The 18,482-nt window shown below is 42.5% G+C and overlaps 1 protein-coding gene across 4 annotated transcripts in view; it reads left to right on the forward strand.

The window, feature by feature from the left end:
• Positions 1–18,482, forward strand: part of LOC121637406 (nuclear receptor coactivator 3-like) — a 43,314-nt gene that overhangs the window by 15,140 nt on the left and 9,692 nt on the right. For all 4 annotated transcript variants that reach the window (XM_041981544.1, XM_041981545.1, XM_041981548.1 and 1 more), the window contains exons 2-13: positions 6,395–6,452; positions 8,203–8,307; positions 8,526–8,686; positions 9,697–9,797; positions 11,062–11,236; positions 11,349–11,540; positions 11,955–12,041; positions 13,879–14,022; positions 15,904–16,051; positions 16,141–16,664; positions 16,935–17,902; positions 17,992–18,115. In XM_041981544.1, the coding sequence (XP_041837478.1) occupies positions 8,222–8,307; positions 8,526–8,686; positions 9,697–9,797; positions 11,062–11,236; positions 11,349–11,540; positions 11,955–12,041; positions 13,879–14,022; positions 15,904–16,051; positions 16,141–16,664; positions 16,935–17,902; positions 17,992–18,115 (2,710 nt within the window). In that variant the 5' untranslated portion in view covers positions 6,395–6,452; positions 8,203–8,221. The remainder of the gene's footprint in view (positions 1–6,394; positions 6,453–8,202; positions 8,308–8,525; positions 8,687–9,696; positions 9,798–11,061; positions 11,237–11,348; positions 11,541–11,954; positions 12,042–13,878; positions 14,023–15,903; positions 16,052–16,140; positions 16,665–16,934; positions 17,903–17,991; positions 18,116–18,482) is intronic.

Genomic DNA, 18,482 nt, shown 5'->3' on the forward strand with positions numbered 1-18,482 from the left:
CCGACTAATGAGGGAAAGGAGATTGGAGAAAAAGGGAGCAGAAATCTTAACAACAGCCTTTTGTGCAGCAGTGGCTGCTACCTCTGTGGATACAGATTCAGAACCTGCTGCAGATTTCTGACCTCTCTCACTTCGTTGACGTAAACGTCGCATGAAATGCGACATAACCGTTCAGACTGAGGTCGCTTTGAAAGAGATTGGATATGAATCAGATTTAGTACCTTTCAAGGTTGTAGCCTGGGTTGGATTTGTGCTGTAAAAAGATCAGATATGGGTCAGATATGAGCAAAAAAAAACTTTGATTTGAGTGACTACTTGCCTGCAGTGGAGCGGAGCCTTAGTCTGGGTTTGATTTAAACCATGTGTTAACTGCTTGTTAGCCATGTGGCTGTTTTCTCCGGCAACTGTAGTGCATCTGTGAAAAAGATCTTTCCTCACAATTAGGAGGAAATCCCCAAAATGTCGAAATGATGCATAGATACTAAATTAAATTCTTATTCACGGTTCTCTTGTTTTTCTGCTAATTTGTACAGACAAAAAATGACAGAAAAGTCCGTGTTACAGTCACTGCAGGTTTTTCTTATGACTTAATTTAAAATTATGGATGAAGAAAGGTTGAGAGACGCAGCCTGACGTTGATGAAGTTAGCTTCTGATCTGTGAAGTACAAAAAGGGCAAATCCACTTCTTTTAGGGGACCCAGACTAAAGTAGACCAGGTCCTGTGGAAAAACTAGCACTTAGGACCAGGGTCTGCAACCTTAGAGTCCAAAGAGCCATTTTTCCCTCAGACCTTTTGAAAAGACATCTTATAATTTTTAATAAATATTTACTATAGGAAATTTGTTGTTTTTGACCAACCACTTATTTATTTCTGTTTTTAGGTAAAAAAAAAAATAATATAAATGGAAAATAATGTAAAAAAAAAACAAAATGAAGAAAAACGTAATGTAAAGTAAAATAGATTAAAAAAATATTACTTCTACTTTTACTGTCATTATGTTGTGGAAATTCAATGCAATTATTTCATTTATTATTAAATCTGTATTTAAAACCATTAGTTAGTTCCTTAGCATTTCTAGCCATGTATTAAGAGCCATTGTGGAAGGTTCAGAGACTCACGTGGGGCTCCGGAGCCGCAGGTTGAAGACCCCTGATTAAGGATGTTCAAATATGCACTGAATTATTCTACAGAGCATGAAGACCCATTAACACACAGTTCAGTTTCTTTAACCCCTGCTGATCTGACTTCTATTCCCTTTCGGATTAATAAAGTATTTTTCATTCATTCATTCATTCATAAAAATGTAGTTAATATCAGGTTAATGGCAAAGTCTCAAGTAATGTGGTGCGAAATATGTCCGTATAAACTGTTTCTCACATTGGCAGAGTTTGCTCTGGGCCTCTTGTTTTAGTGGGTTTTGGTTTTGCGTCAGACACGTACCGGAGCGTGGCAAAAGTGAAGCATTGTTCCATTGCTGTTTAGTGGTGGTTGACAAATGGTTAAGTGCTTTGCAAACACATCATGGTGATAGTAAGGCATGATTACCAGTTAAACCAACGCAGGCCTAATCAAGACAATAGTCACAAACCTTTTGATTTCATGTCATTTACTGACTATTTGAGAATCCTAGTTGCTACTAGGGATGTCACCATGGCAGAAAAAAAAATAACGATTTTACAATTTAATTATTTTCCCAGTATTATGAATGTGTAAAATCACATGAACACTCCTTATAAGTCTGTCAAAATGAATATGATATACACATAATGACAATTTATAGCTAACAAGCTTTATTAATTTATATTAAACCTTATGGTTTCTTTTTTGTTTCGTCTGTTCTTCCCACACAGCGATGGAGGAGGTACCACACGTTAGCCCACCATTTTTCCCCCATACTTTACAAACAGAACATTAAGGCGCCACATTTCTGCCCTGGACTGACTGCGTGAAAGGGCTTTTGTCATGGCCTTGGAGTTTGTTAGTTATAGTGTGCTGGCCAGCAGTAACTAAACGCGTGTCTGGCAGCATAACTCAGACTCATTAATCTACCGTGAACTTATTTTTGAATATATACATTCATGCATAAGTGGGACAAATAGTTGTATATGATAAGGAAAGGATGTTCCTTGCAAAGCTAAAACACTAGTCATGTTGTCAAAGGGCTCACCTATTGCTCATTTTGATGGGGCCCTGTTCTTTAAAGGGGACCTGGATCATTTCCACTCATTTAATTCATTATAATACTTCCTAGATAAGCTTTGCACCCATTTTAACTCCAAATACGTTGGATTTACTTCAGAACAAGGAAGATTTTTTTCTTCTCCTAAAATGATAAGCATGCTGACGAATGACAGAACCTCAGATCTAGTCATAACTGAGCCAGAATCGGATCCAGAGATATGTAAACCAATAGCTTAGGTTGTGTGTCTGAGATGGTGGTCAACAGCACTGGAGCACCACAAGGGAGTGTACTCTCCCCATTTCTCTTCACACTGGACACCGCAACTCTGAAACTGATTACTCTGCAGATGTGGGGAGTATCAGTGATGGACAAGAAGCTGAGTGCAGAGAACTGGTCAGTCAGTTTGTGAGATGGTGCAGAAGCAACCACCTCATCTGGAACACTTGTTCAAAAGATGATTGTTGAGTTCAGGAGGAACAGGAGTAAACGAAACACAGTTTACATCCTGGGAGAAGAGGTGGAGGTGGTGGAGGAATACAAGTACCTTGGAGTTCAGCTGGACAACAGACTGGATTGGAAATAAATTAGAAGCATCTAGAAGAACGACAGAGCAGACTCTGCTTCTGGAAGAAGCGGAGATCCTTCAGGGTCTGAACCAAGATGTTGCAGATCTTCTATGTTGTGGAAAGTTCAATCAGCTCTGCAGCATCTGGCTGAGGCAGCAGAACCAGAACCAGATACTCAAAGGAACAAAACTGATCCAGAAGTTCTGGTTCCGTGCTCGGTACAGCTTGCTAACCCTGACATGGCAGTCCCAAACAAATTATTTAAAGGACCTCTGAATCACATGGAACACCCACTTAAACCATCTTATTCAGCGAAAATGCTCATTTCACCTTAACTTGAATGAACTGCTAATCCAAGACACTCACAGATTTGTAGTTGATAATGTTCCTTGATAAATATATTGGTTAAGTTTGCCGACTTGAGAAAATCAGATGTTTTAAGTCAAGTTTAAATACTGGAAACTATTTGTTCAAAATCTTCAAAGCTCTTCCTAAAATCAGGTATGAAAAAATCAACTCTTGCACCAGTTTGGCAAATGATCTGAAAACTCTACATTAGTTTTTGTTTAGCTTGCATAGTTAAAGTGGCTTCAGAATGTGGAATCGGAGTGAAAGGACTCTGAGACTGGGATTGGGATTGCACCCAGCCCAGTATCTAACTGGTTTTATGATGTTCTGGGGGAGGAGAAGTTCTTTGAGGCAAACAGGAAGTCATCCTGTCCTTTTGTTAGCTTTTTGCACTTGATGTCTCAGACTCCAGTGGACACCTTTTGTTGCTTTATTGCTTTGTCTGCGTTGTGTTTGGGTAAATATTTGAGTCCAATTAAATAATGATGCAGTTTTGTTAATCAGCCCAGATCTGAGATGACTTGAAATTGGCATCATAATATACCGGTAAACTCTTTCATAAGCCTCCTCCGTTCCTTATGCGGGGTTGTAATCATGTGTGTGTGTGTGTCCCCCAGTTTGTGTGATCTTTGTTTTGGGTGAGCCAGTGTTTATTGTTAGGCTGCCACTCTTTGTCTTGAAGAGCTCAGATTGCAGGTTTTATTTCAGGCTGTGCAGGAATGTCCTCACTGTTCTGGTCCTCACTGACTCAAACTGTTGATGCTTTTGCTTTCACCCAAACAATTGTGCATCAAATCCAAGCATTCAGTTATGATAATTAAAAATACGAGTGCAGAAAACTTTGTGTTTATTAGTATTAAGTTTATGCAAACAACGTAATTTTTTAACCCTTAAGCTGGATTTATACTCACACATCTTCCAGACCTGACGTGAGCCCTGCTACGCAGACGTTACGCAGAAGTACTCCTTTGTGATTAGTCAGTTTGGGATTACACGTTTCCAGATTTCTGGATGAATTTGTGTGGTAACCTCCATTTTTAAAAACACCCAATGGATCAAGTTGATGAGAGGCTGTTCGAATTATTTCTTCGTTTGCTTCCACAAGCTCATGAAGACACTGCACCGTGTTGGACGCCATTGTTGTTTGAAACAGGAAATACCTACCGGAGCTGAAGTAAATCATTTACAACTTTTAAAAAATGTTAATAGTGTTCCATAATCTCAAACTGTGTGCATGATTGTTTATTTACGATGAATCTTTTTTTCCCTTCTGACCAGATACCACAAATGATCACTCCCAAAAACCTTCTGTAATCAATGCCTGTTTCAAACTCATTCAGTCTAAGAACGACCCCACACTCCTGCCTTGTAAGATGCTCTGGATATTGCGTGTGCTGAATCAGTGTAATATGATGAAGACACACCAGGAAGCTGACTTCACACACGCTGCATTGATAAACCGCTGATCCAGCCTAAGTTGAGGGGAGTGCATTTGTAGTGGAAAAATAAACGTGGAAGAGCGGTGCTGGCTGTTCAAGACCATAGCGTAACATGTAATGGAAAAACACCACCTGGTAATGGTCCATGACTAGTTCTTGGTGTTTTTTACATTAGGTAAAAAAAATAGCATTGTTGGTGCTTAATTGACTTATAGAAATATTATCCATTAAAAACACATAATTAAAACCCCAAATACGTTTAGTTTTTTCCGTTTTGTACTAAAATGCGTCATGGGGTCATTCTACTGTGTAATAAGATTTTCTATAATGAAATGAGAGGGGATAAATGAAGTAAAGTGAAATGAAATCAAAAATACTCTATATATCCCAGAGGGAAATTTCAATAACCAATATGACAGGTTTAGAAATTCACCAACATTTTTCTGTGAATTTTCCTCAGTGCTGTGTCTCCTCTCTCTGCCCCTCCCCCAGATACCCCCTCTCCTCCTTCCTCTCTTTATTCTAATTCCACTCAGTCTGCTTTGACTCCTCCTCCACCTCATGCAGTCCATAATCACATGGTGTTTATATCTCTGAAGTTTTGTGTTTGTACCTTGTAGCCATGTAAACTATGACAGAACCACCTTGGAGACCATCACGGTTTAACCGTATTTTAGGGTGTTTGTGTGTAATTAACAGCTGCGTGGTAGTTATTAAACTGTGTTTGGACAGTTGGCTGGAAGAAATGAGAAGGGATGGATGGGTGCTGTCATGTTTCTCTGTTTTAAATTATGCAGCTGCAGCATTAGCTCAGTTGCAGCTCTGTGTTTAGAACTGATGTGATCAGTGGTCTGTGATGGGGGATCATGCTTACACACACGCACACACTTGGGGGAGCAGCAGCTTGCAACTTGCACGCTGCATGTGGCCGTGATAACTGTGAGTTAGCTTAATATTGAGGCCAGTGCTAAGTGGATAGGCCAAACAAGGATTTTTCTTGTTGTCTTACTATTTAAAATCTCTACATGTTGTATGTCTTCAGGGAATGAAAGTTCATTCTCAACTATAAAGTTAGACTCTGCTGTAGCTGCATTTTAAGGAATCTGTGTTTGATGGATGATTACTGTTGATTCCATGATGCAAAGCCCATCTGTCAGGCTTATTGTTGGCAGCAGGATTGTGTTGCTAAAGGTCACTGGTTTTAGGAGTAGTGTGTACCCTATAACACAACTCCACACAAACTGGTGTTTGGGTTAGGACTCTTTAAGACCCCTTAATATGAATTTATATGTAAAAAATTAATTGAGAAACAACAAATCTAGATTATCAGAACGGTTCAGAATTGTTCTACTGATGAACGTTTATCATGCTCAGTAGCTTATTGCTCACTGAAAATACTCAAGGCCTTAAACTCAATGTTGTGGGTGTTTTTTTCCCATAATTATTTTAGATTTTATGAGAATGTCAGGCCTTCATCTGTTTTTTCCCCACCTTAAGACTTGTTGATGTTAGTTTGGGTTAACTCCTGATTACCAGCAGCAATCATACAAGAAGTGGGTGAGAATTAAGACGGCAGGGAAGCAGACTGATAAACAGAATATGTAAATGGGGTGGATGAGTGGCCACATTTCCAGGAAAGGGAAGTGATGACGCGTTGGAACAGGCCGAGAGGAGGACGCAAACAGGATGCTGTCTGCTGCGACTTCCTGTGCAATTTTAGAAATGAGATTTTCCCATGTATCTCTGAAAGGCGAAAGCCATGAGAGCCAATGCTATTTTCATAGGATGAGACATCTAATCATCAAGACATTTACAGAGAACAACAGTTCATGACCTTATTTTCTTTTTCTGTTTCAGGAGATGTTAAGACACTGAGGCCCTGAATGGAGTTTGACTGGGGCTTGTACTGGCTAAGGTGAGCATGTAGCAAAGATAAAAATAAACAAATGATCTTTATAATGTCCGAAAAGCTCACACACATTCCCAGCCATCTTAGTAGCTGCTGTGTGTACCTGACGGCTGTCCCAGACCAAGCTTCACATTGTCAGGTGACGTTTCAGGTCGGCGGCACGCTGACACCCTGTCGAGAATCAGCTGTAGTTTTGGTGGGTTACTGCTCTCAGTATCTGTGTCTTCTCTTTAGGCGTTGTCGACCAATGTGCTGTTTCTCTTCTGATTCGTGCCAGCATGCAGCAACTATAAAATGTCAACAGCGAGAACATATAAAGCCTGAGTTGCATTAGTTCAATCACATGACATGCTAGAGGTGTATATACCAGAGATGGGTTCTGTTTCCATGTTGGAACCTGTTTACATTTGCTACCTTAGCATTAACTCCCTGTCTGCAGACAGCAGCTGCAGCACTGCACTTTGTCTGTTTCAGGATGTGAGCCTGACTGAGGGCTGATGTCATCTTTCTCTACTGCAGCAGAGGTGAGCCTTGGGACAGAAATCAGGAAGGAAGAAAGAGAAAAGGAAGGGCAGCAGGAGTCACAGCTGGAGCACGACAGGCAGATTTAGACCAGGGTGCTGAAAGGTAGAGAAGATGCAGATTTATGGTTTCTGGTGCATGTCTAAGAGCTGGTGCTGTTATAGTTGTAGTGTCTGTAGAGGGGACTGGCTGCATGTCCTAGCCTGCAGTTAACGGAGCAGGAGTTGCATAACGCTCCCATCCGTTCTACAGTTTTCCTCTCTGGAATGAGCTCACACATGCAGACACAAAGTCCAAGACGAGGTTGTACTACGGAAAACTGGTTGAACAGCCACATGTTACAGCTTTGTGCACGTTTCTGGGCGGGAATAGGAAAGAAACGATGACCATAGAAGCTGGCTACAGGGGCTTCCTCTGAGGGGTCAGACACAGGGCAGTGCCAGAGCAAGAAAACAAGGGCAGGGTCCTCAGCTCAGCACCGCTACACCCAGGGAGGGGAGGAGGGGTTGTATAAGAATAGTAGGGGTGAAGTAGAAGTTAAAATCTATTAGAAGAAAGAACGGATGTAGCCTAGTATGCAGACTGCAGAGTAAAGAGAATGCGGGGATAATACTGGTTATTGGAGTATACTCTGGAGGCTTGCCTGGACAGTTTCAAGGCTCCACAAGCTGCCTGTGCAGTCCCTGAGTGTTAGACAAAGAGAGAGGCTGGTGAATATGTGCCTTGGTGGAACTGTGGCTACAAGCGCTCTTCTCTCTCACAGATTGTGCCATGACATGTCTGAGCCTGTAAATGCACTGGAAACGCTTTGCATAAGCAGTGAGAATGTGTGTTGTTGCTGCCAGCAGAATGGTTCTAGCGGGTAAGCTGGCTGAACGCAGGATGACCCGTCTCCCCCGAGGCTCCAAATCACTACATCATCATCAGTCGCTCCTCCCCGTGGAACAGATGAGATTTCACTCCCATCAAACATGGAGCAGAAACCAAGGCTTCTTCACTGAATGGATAGTCTGTCCTTATGTTACTGCAGGAATCTGAAATCCGATTGTTCCCATGAAAGTCACTTGATTTATAGTCATTAGCTTCTGAGTGGATTTATCGGGGGGGGGCATCACAGCTAAGAGCACTTTCCAATCCACACTATCTTTTGATTAGATTGTACCTAACATATATATGAACACACAACAGCTCTCTTAGTTTATTCTCTCCGACGTAAATGGGCGTGTGCTTTCAGGTGCTGATATGCGTTGAAGATGAGTGGCGTCGGAGACAACTCGTTAGAGCCGCTGTGCTCCGACCGCAAACGTAAACTGTCTACATGTGACACACCAGGACTCGGGTGAGTGCTGTAGCTTCTGTTATGTGCTTCTTATTAACAGCTCACTCTTCTGCAAGAGTATGAAGTGACTTCCAGCATTATAAAACCCTGGTTCAAACACAGCAGCTGCTCTCAGAATATCGAAGGCATCTGGCCTCTGAATGGCCTGCATGTGGATGGAGCATGGGGAGGTAAGGTCGTCATGGCAACATGTCTAATCCCCTTTGGCTCCCTGGCAGGTGTGACAAGCGTCGGAGGGAACAGGAGAGCAAGTACATCGAGGAGCTGGCTGAGCTCATCTCCGCCAACCTTTCTAACATTGACAGCTTCAACGTCAAGCCTGACAAATGTGCTATCCTCAAGGAGACCGTGAGGCAGATCAGGCAAATCAAAGAGCAAGGTAACACCTCTGGGTACTGAACAGAGAAACGGATGTGAAAAGTGTTTTTTCTTTTTTTTTTTTCCATCTTTTCTTTTTCTTAATAATTTGGAATATGAACAGCGGATAAAGTCGGGTTTGTCTGGTACGTTGTGGCAGGACAGATGATGCCCGTGATGAAGTGGTGCTTTTGGTTCACGGTCAGGACGGTTCAGAGCAGCCAGTTTGGCTGTCTGTATTGCTTGGGGTAAATGAACACCAGTAATTGAAACCAGTCCTTGGTGGTCATGGCTCAAGGCTGTTAGTGACAGTGTGTATTTGTTAGTGACAAACTCTGCTTCTCTCTCTGGGAGACTAATAACCCCGGAGTCTCTGAAAAAAAGACTTCATAGTCGTCTCCCTCCCTGGGCCATTCTCCCAACACTTTTGCAGATCTGAAAGAATTAAAGAACCAAAGGAAAGTATTTTCCTTCACCTGTTTTTAGCTGGATAAAGAGGAGGTTTGTGAAGACAAGTGGGCATAGAAAAAGAGCAATCTATGGAACCTGTCCAGAGGGTCATGGTGTTTGCAGCCAGGTTACCATAGTTACAGGATTGAACTGATAGAGGGCCTCGCTGTCTTTTTAAATTTGTTTGTTGACTTTTAGACCCCCCTCCCGCCCCTTCTTTTTTTATTTCCTCTCTCCAGTTACTTCCTTTCAAGTGTATCTTATTATTATTTTTCTGCTTATTGGTCTGCTAGCACAGCTTTTAATTTAAAATGGATTTTAATCTAGTCGCGTACTGTTTCTCTTCTCATGTGGGATGACCTTGCTATATTGAGTGGTAAAGCCTCAGACACATGTGATTTTAAAAATAGAAAGGCATGCAAGCCATGCGTGTAGTGCTTGTGCTGCCATCTGGTGGCTAGTACGGAGGGGGACTTTATAAGAAATCTGCCGTTTATGCTTTGTGAAAGTTAAAATTGTTCCTCTTGAGTGCATTTTCAGTAAATAAAGCTTGTTGGTGCGATGTACTTCTTGTGTCTTCAGGGAAGAGCTCTTGCAGCGACGACGATGTGCAGAAGGCGGATGTGTCTTCCACTGGTCAGGGGGTCATTGACAAGGACCACCTGGGACCACTGCTCCTACAGGTCAGCTTGGGGGGGGATCATTCTGGGGCCGCTGGTGCTGGACTGGTGCCTCGGTGTCATTCCTCACATAATGTTGATAAATCTGTCTCATGAGCTTTCTAGAGCAGTGTTTCTCAAATGGGAGTACATGTACTTGGAGTCACTCCTGGGTGTACCTAAAAAATAAAAAAAGAGGGAAAACTTGTCAACTATTTTCCATATTTCTGACTTATTAGATGTGATGTTGGTTTGTATGATGAGGTGAGTCAGTTCAGGTGGTCGGGATTACTGCACGTGTGGAAATGTACACGTATGTAAATTTAATATAAATCCTAGATCTGGAAAAGTTACTCTGATCATGATGTGCAATACTCTGTTTTAAACCAGGGATAAAATGTTTTGTGATTTTATAGCTCCGTGGTGATTTACAAATTGTGAAGAATGTGTAAGTGTGGACATATAAAAAATTAATAAAGTATGTAAAAAAAAAACTGAAAGATTTTATAAATAAAATATAAATATAATAAAATATGACATGTATTTGAAAAATATGAAGTTAATGAAATTTTTTAATATGTATGTTTTCGTTTTATTTTTTAATTAAAAATAAATATATAGTATTTTATATTTAATATGTATCTAATAAAATAAATAACAAAAAAATATTTAATTTAAAATGTAAGGAAAATTGTAAATGAAAAATATATAAAAATGTTTATATAGATTGTATTTAAAATAATATACAGGAATGATTTTAAATAAAACTAACATTTATTGCTAAAATTATATATTATATTATATTATATTATATTATATTATATTATATTATATTATATTATATTATATTATATTATATTATATATTCATAGTAAAATATCAAATAAAGTAAAGAAAAAAATTATATAAATGCTAAACGGAGGTAAAATACTGTCTCCAGAAATTTCGGGGTTATGTTTTCTAACGGAGTAATTTCTTAAATTTAAACATTTTGATAATGTTCTCGTACTTCTTTGTACTAAAACAGAGGGGGAAATGTGGAAATTCTATTATTTATTTTACTGGTCTGGCTTACTGGAGACCAGTTAGGCTGTATGTGGTCCCTGAACTAAAATATAAACCTCTGGGTTTGGGGGTACTGGGCTGAAAAACTATTCTACAGAGGTACAATGTTGAAAAAAGTTTGATAACCACTGGTCTAGAGTAGCATGATTTTAATATATTCTTATGAGATTTGCATGTAGAAGTTGAGCATTTGTTTAGACTTGTGATTTTCTGCTGCTCTTAGGCTTTAGATGGATTTCTGTTCGTGGTTAACCGAGAGGGGAGCATCGTGTTTGTGTCCGACAATGTGACACAGTACCTGCAGTACAAGCAGGAGGAGCTGATCAACACCAGCGTGTACAAAATTATCCACGATGAAGACAGAGAAGAATTTCACAAGAATTTACCCAAGTCTAATGGTGAGGCGGGATTCTTTACCTGGCTAGAGGAAAACACATCTAAAAGGAGCACTAAGATAAATGTGAGGAGACAAATGACTGAATTTAGCCTGTTTTTTTTATTCCATTTCAGCACCAAACGGTGCACCTTGGGGTGGAGAGACGCCCCGTCAGAAAAGCCACACCTTCAGTTGTCGCATGCTGGTCAACCTTGTTCACGGTCAGAGTCATGGGTTGTCGGAAGAAAGAGCTGGGGGCCAACGCTATGAGACCATGCAGTGTTTTGCCCTGACTCAGCCCCGGGCCATGATGGAGGAGGGCGATGGTAAAAGTTATTCTTCACAGCTTTAAATGGGTCTGAAGGCGTTTTTAGACTAAAAATAGATGTGAAAATACAACAGTTTCCATTTATTCCTACATAGAGTGATTTATACGCTACAGAGCTTTATTTATTTGCTTGTAATTATGCAGTTTTTTGTTATTAAACTTTTTATTTGAAAAAGAACATGCTATACATGTGGCACTTGCACATGTTGAAATAAAAGTAATTATTATGATAAAAATATTAATGCATTAAACAGAACCTAGTGAGAACAAATCTTAGCTTCTCCATTACAAAAATACCTTTAACCGCTTTGATCAGCATCATTTTCACTGTGTAAATATGTAAATAATACCCAGAAATCATCAGCATCCAGAGGAGTCATGAGAATTTAACCTTTGTTGCTTCTGTGCTCAGATTTACAGTCATGTATGATCTGTGTGGCACGACGTATCATCGCAGTGGAGCGGACGGAGAGGTTCAGCACTCGCCACGAACTGTCGGGTAAGTTTCTGCAGCTTTGATAGATCATCCAGGTCATACACATCCTAAAGGCCCGTTTATGCTGGCCGCAGACGTACTGACACGCAGACGTACGGACACGCAGACGTACGGACACGCTGACGTACGGTCACGGAGACGTACGGACATGCAGACCTACGGACATGCAGACCTACGGACATGCAGACCTACAGACATGCAGACGTACGGTCACGGAGACGTACGGACATGCAGACCTACGGACACGGAGACGTACGGAGACGTACGGGCACGCAGACGTACGGGCACGTACGGACATGCAGACGTACGGACACGCAGACGTACGGACACGCAGACGTACGGACACGCAGACGTACGGGCACGCAGACGCACGGGCACGCAGACGCACGGGCACGGAGACGCACGGGCACGGAGACGCACGGGCACGCAGACGTACGGGCACGCAGACGTACGGGCACGCAGACGTACGGACACGCAGACGTACGGACATACAGACCTGCAGACGTACGGACACGGAGACGTACGGACACGCAGACGTACGGACACGCAGACGTACGGACATACAGACATGCAGACGTACGGACACGGAGACGTACGGACACGCAGACGTACGGACACGGAGACGTACGGACACGCAGACGTACGGACACGCAGACGTACGGACACGCAGACGTACGGACATGCAGATGGCTCGTTTCGTCCATCTCCTGCGTCAGTTACGCTCCTACTTTGATCCGTTTGCAGGGAGCATAGCTACCCATACTTGTCACAGACATGCAACCAGAGAAAGAAACAAACCAAAGAAGAAGATCAGGAAGGAAACAAAAAGCAGAAGAAGAATGAAGACAAGCACAACAACTGTAGAAATTGTGCGAGCTTCTGAAGACTGTATGCGAGTGTTTAGGGCATGTTGGGCAGTTGGAAACAACTTGATGGCGACGCATTATCGCTGCTAAACGGTGTCTGAAACTGACGTCGGCTCGCAGCAGGGAACTCTGAACTCAGCACTGCCCCCTAGTGGAGGACTTCAACAACCACGGCAACGCTAAAGAAAAGTGGAAGTATAATGACGGCGACGTTTTAATCACTATTTACGCGTGTACGGGAGCAGAAACGGGCCTTTTCACCTCGTGTTATTTGATTAGAGCTAAATGAAAGTTTAGCTTCCTTAACCAAGTTGCACGTTTTTCTTTCTTTTCTGTTTTTTTGTTTGTTTTGTTTAGTTTTTTTTATTATTATTAAAATCAAAGTTGTGTGAAATCCTTCCAGCAAACAGGTATTGAAGAGAAATCTCAGAACTTAATTAATTCCTTTGGCTTTAATCGACTCATTAAGACTTAAATGAAAGGTCAAGAACTGGCAGCTTATAACAGTTTGAGAGCTTCATTAATTCCTGGACACTTCAAACCTTGGAGTTAAACCCATTAAATGTTGTTTGATGTGAACAACAGAGGGTGTGAAAATCCCTGATGTTTAAAAAGCATGGGAAAGCTGTCTGGAGAAATCAAAGAGCTTCCAGCTTTAGATTTCCTCTTTCCAGTTTGTTATACTCGCCTTGTTTTTATTAATATAACAATGTGACTTTCAAAGCTGTGTTGTTGGGGGATATTTAACATGGAGCCCGTTTATATAAACACCAAAAAGTCTGACATCCTTCATCAGAAAACTCAGAAATAAATCTGATAATGGAAAACAGTAAATGTATAGAAGGATCTTTTGAATATCGTGTTTCAGATGCGCGTGTCAGATCAGATTATTGCCCAGATATCTGATGATATTTTGATGGTTGTGTAACTACATTCTTCCCTTGTGCAGCACTAATTGTGTGTTTGTGTTGTAGGTAAACTGATAGAAATTGAACAGCAGAGTTCTCTTCACACCACGATGCGTCCAGGCTGGGAGGACTTGGTCAGACGATGCATGCAGATGTTCCTCAATAGAAGTGATGGGCAACCATGGTCCTGCAAACGCCACTATCAAGATGGTACGTATTCATGCCTTTCACTATCATCAAGCATCTCCTGCCATCATCTGTTAGTAGGGTTGCAACTAATGACTAATGATCATCGATTAGTCACCGACAATTAAAACGACTGGTCAACCAATCGGATTATGTATCTCATAATTATTAAATGGATCTTATTTCACTTCCAGCTTTGAAATCTTGCATGAGGTGTTTATTAAAGTCCGACGTTCCTCCTCTTTAAATGTTTCAGCATTTCAGACGTATTTCCGTGGTACACAAGGTCCATTTACAAAGCTCACATGTATTTAGTTTATTTTATAAGTTTAACGTGAAGTTATCCCAGACATTTGACGTCGTTTTGTTCCCTGGTCGGTCGCCATATTTTTCCCCTGGTGGACTTTGTTGCGCATGTGCAACTCTCAGCAGAGATAGGAAAAGAAGACAATGTCTCACTCTGTAGCTTTTTTTTGTTTGTTTGTTTGTTTGTTTGTTTTTTGCTGACTATAGTCGACGGGTAAATTTGTCGTCGACTATTTTTATTGTCAGCTATTGTCGACAACACCGACTAATCATTGCAGCCCTATCTGTCAGTCACCCAGGAAGCCTTGTGCTGGCATCTTATCCTACATTAATGGGTTTGGTCTTTGATGTTAATTTAGATTAGGGTGGGACTGGACGCATTAGTTATGATTAATTACTTACAAAAATATTAATGCATTTAATTGCAGTTTGTGTTGCAAACAACGTGGCACGTTTGTCCGCACATCTGTCTAGCCGCTTAAGCTGGTCTGAAACTGGGTCATGCAACAGGAAAATGATCCTAAGCACAAAATCCAAAGAACAGCAGGTGTTGCAGTGACCCATTCAGAGTACCTGTGGTGGGACATAAAGTAATGGTGGACCAAAATTCGTTTCCACACACTGCTTCTGTTTTTTGGCTCAATTTCTGTTGCATAATAATGTCATGGTGTAATGCATCACGTCAGGTTGAACTGCGGCAGAACTATCAGAGCAGACTTAAGACCAGATGATTTCCTTTATCCTTCCTCTGATATGGAAAGCCTTACAACTGAAAGGGGTGTACTTTCTTTTTCACATAATTGTAAACTGAATTATGTCGGTTTAATCTTAACATTCCCTTTAATTAAACCACTTCATGTTATTTTATGACTCTTTATTGGTCATTGATGCTCATTAGGTGGTTGACAAGCCTATGAACCCTGTTCACGATGTCTCATAAGTGGTCATATTTTAAAGAGAAAAGGAGGAGCCCTTAAAAGACACTGAAAACTATTTTAACAGATCGGTTAACAGAAGATCTATTTTGTCCACCTAACTGATTATTGTCATGCTTAATAGCTTAGCAATTTTGTTACAGCTTGATATGTTATTTCATGGGTTTTATAAAAAATTATGAGCAACAGAAGTTTCTGCAACTGCTCTTTTAAAGTATAACACAAACAGTTGTTTCAGTAAAGATTAAACAAAAAGTTTTCCACTTATATTTACTAGAAGCAGAACATTGAAATAAATGATGTCATAACTGTCGGTGTTAGTACCTGGACAGTATCATGGAGCAGATCCGCTAGCACAAGGGTGGCCAACTTCGATCCTCGAGAGCCGTAAACCTGCTGGTTTTCCATGCATCCCTGCAACACACCTGACTCAAATTAAATGGATCCAACAGCCTATAAGGATCTGCACAATGACTCATTAGTTTAAGTCAGGTGTGTCTGTTCAGTGATCCATGTAAAACCTGCAGGATTGTGGCTCTCGAAGCCCGACGTTGGCCACCCCTGCGCTAGCAGAACAGAAAAGAGCTGAAATGTAAATGTTTTCTTCGGACTGTAACTTGCATTGTGACAGAAAATCACTTTCATGTATTTTTTGCTGCTCCAGCTTTCCATGCCGGCCATGCAGAGACGCCACTCTATCGCTTCTCGCTCTCTGATGGCACGCCAGTCACGGCTCAGACGAGGAGTGACCTCTGTAGGAACTCCAACACAAATGAGCCGCACTCTTTCCTCTCCACACACTTCCTGCAAAGGTACGGATGCTGAGAGCACAAACACCAGTTCACCAAACTATCATCATTTTCCTCTTCTGTTACAAGTTAGCATTTTTGTTTTTGTTTAGGGAGAACAACGGTTACCGTGGGAACCAGGGTGTCGGTATAAGGTCCCAAAACATGAGTGTGAACAACCCCAATCAGCAGATGAACATGGGCCCAGGAGGAAACATGGGTATGAACAGGGGCTACAGCGTGGCTGAACAGGGCAACATGCCACAAAGAGCAGTGCCTCCATATGCAGGGGGTGGCCGCATGAATCCCATGAACCAGATGAATCATATGAATCCCATCCATCAGATGAATCAAATGAATCAAATGCATCAGATGAACAACATGGGTCAAATGAATCCCATGCATCCAATGAACTCAGTGAACCAGATGGGTCACCATGGAATCCATCAGCACCAGCATCAGCAGATGGGTCAATTCCACGGGGGTGGAGGTGGACCTGGCGGTGGGGGGTATGGGATGGGAATGACCAGCCCTCCACAGGCAAGTCCAGGGATTAACGGTCCACCCCACAATGTCATGGGTTCACCCAGAGTCAGAGGAAGCCCCAAAACAGGAGCCAGCCCCTTCTCCCCTGGAGGTAAAACACAAATGTTAAAAAGCTCTCTTTAAATGTCCACATCCTTTAAAATGCTGGTTAGACGTAATGTTTTAATAATTATAATTGTAATTATTATTTTAGCTTTATTTATCCCAATTGGGTGATTCAGCTCTGCAGTTAACCCATCAGTACATGTACTAGAGACCAGTGGGCTGCCATGTTTCGGTGCCCAGGGAGCAGTTGGGGGGTTGAGGGCCTAAAGGTGATGTGGAGCATCCCAACTTATGCATGTCATTGACTCTTTTGCAGCTATGAACTCTCCCATGAGCTCCACTCATGATAGTAACTATGGAGGTGGAGGAGGCAGCAGCTTCTCCAGCAGCTCGTTGAATGCCCTCCAAGCCATCAGTGAGGGGGTGGGCAACCCACTGCCATCACCACTCACATCCCCTCCTCCTCACAAGCCTGACAGCTCCCCAAGCATCAACTCCACCAATCAGACAGCCGGGGGACCCTGTAAAACTGGTCTCCCACCTTACTCTGAATCAAAAAGCCCAGGGAGCTCGTTAGGGACAAGTGGAGAGCAGCAGTCTCAGCAGCATCCACACACCCCCACCAGCGAGGGTCCTCCTGACAAGCCTGACAGCCAGGCCTGCCTTGGAGCAGGAGAGTCCAATCGACGGGTCCCAGACAAGTGCAACAAGAAGCTTCTTCAGCTCCTCACCTCCCCTACAGACGAGCTGGCGCAGCCTAATCACACACCAAACTCTGGACCCAGCTCCACACCCGACACTAAGGATGGAACAGCCAGCGTTACCAGTCCCTCCTCCTCGACAGGCGTGTCCTCCTCGACGGGTGGGAGTCACGGTTCTGTGTCGTCCTCGGGTGGCGCCGGGCATGTGCCAAGTCTGTCGCTGCAGGAGAAGCACAAGATTCTGCACAAGCTCCTGCAGAATGGGAACACTCCCGATGATGTAGCTCGCATCACCGCTGAGGCCACCGGTAAGACCAGCTTGGAGTCGGGGCCACAAGAACCGGGGCCTGCAGCCACTGGAGGCCTGAAGGGACCAGAATCAAAGAAGGAGCAGCACAGTCCCAAGAAGGAGAAACCTCATGCCCTCCTTCACTATCTCCTCAATAAAGATGACTCTAAAGAAGTTGGTGATATGAAGTCAAAACTGGAGGATTTAGATGGAAGAGGATCTCAGGGAGCAGGAGTCACCAGCTCTGAGTCCCACTGCATGGATGGCAAGGTGAAACTGGAGCCATCTGATGAGGTAGACCTCTTACCCAAAATGGTGTTGCTAAGTTTATGAAACCCACACAGACAATGTTTTTTATTACTTTTGCTTTTTTGACGCTTTAGGCGGAGACTCTGGAGACTATTTTGGGTGTTCCGAGGAACAACTCTGGTTTCTACCCTGAACCAGACTCCAGGGCCGGAAAGCAAGTGGGAAGCAAACCGGGAGCTATTGCAGATAGTTTACATGGTGAGTTTAACCCTTTAAACTGCCACATCGTCGGCACCGCCAAGCACTAGCGCTTGTCTCGTGTGGGGTGAATTGTGATGGATAGCTTACCCTTTAGGTCAGTGGTGTCCACCTTCTGTTCTCGAGGTGCTGCAGGTTTTGGATGTTTCCTGCCGCAGCACCTGAATCAGATCAATAGGTCGACATGTTTGGGCAGAACTTTGACAACAAGCTTTTGAGAAGAGACATTTAATTTGAATCAGATGTGTTGGAGCAGGAAACATCTAAAACCAGGACTGTGGCCCTCGAGCCAGAGCTGAGCGCCCCTGCTTTAGGTGATCCACAGAAGTTTTCCAGGCATTTCTCTCCCGTCCAGGAGGTTGACAGT

This window comes from Melanotaenia boesemani, chromosome 3 (assembly GCF_017639745.1).
Source record: "Melanotaenia boesemani isolate fMelBoe1 chromosome 3, fMelBoe1.pri, whole genome shotgun sequence".
Classification (NCBI taxonomy): domain Eukaryota; kingdom Metazoa; phylum Chordata; class Actinopteri; order Atheriniformes; family Melanotaeniidae; genus Melanotaenia; species Melanotaenia boesemani.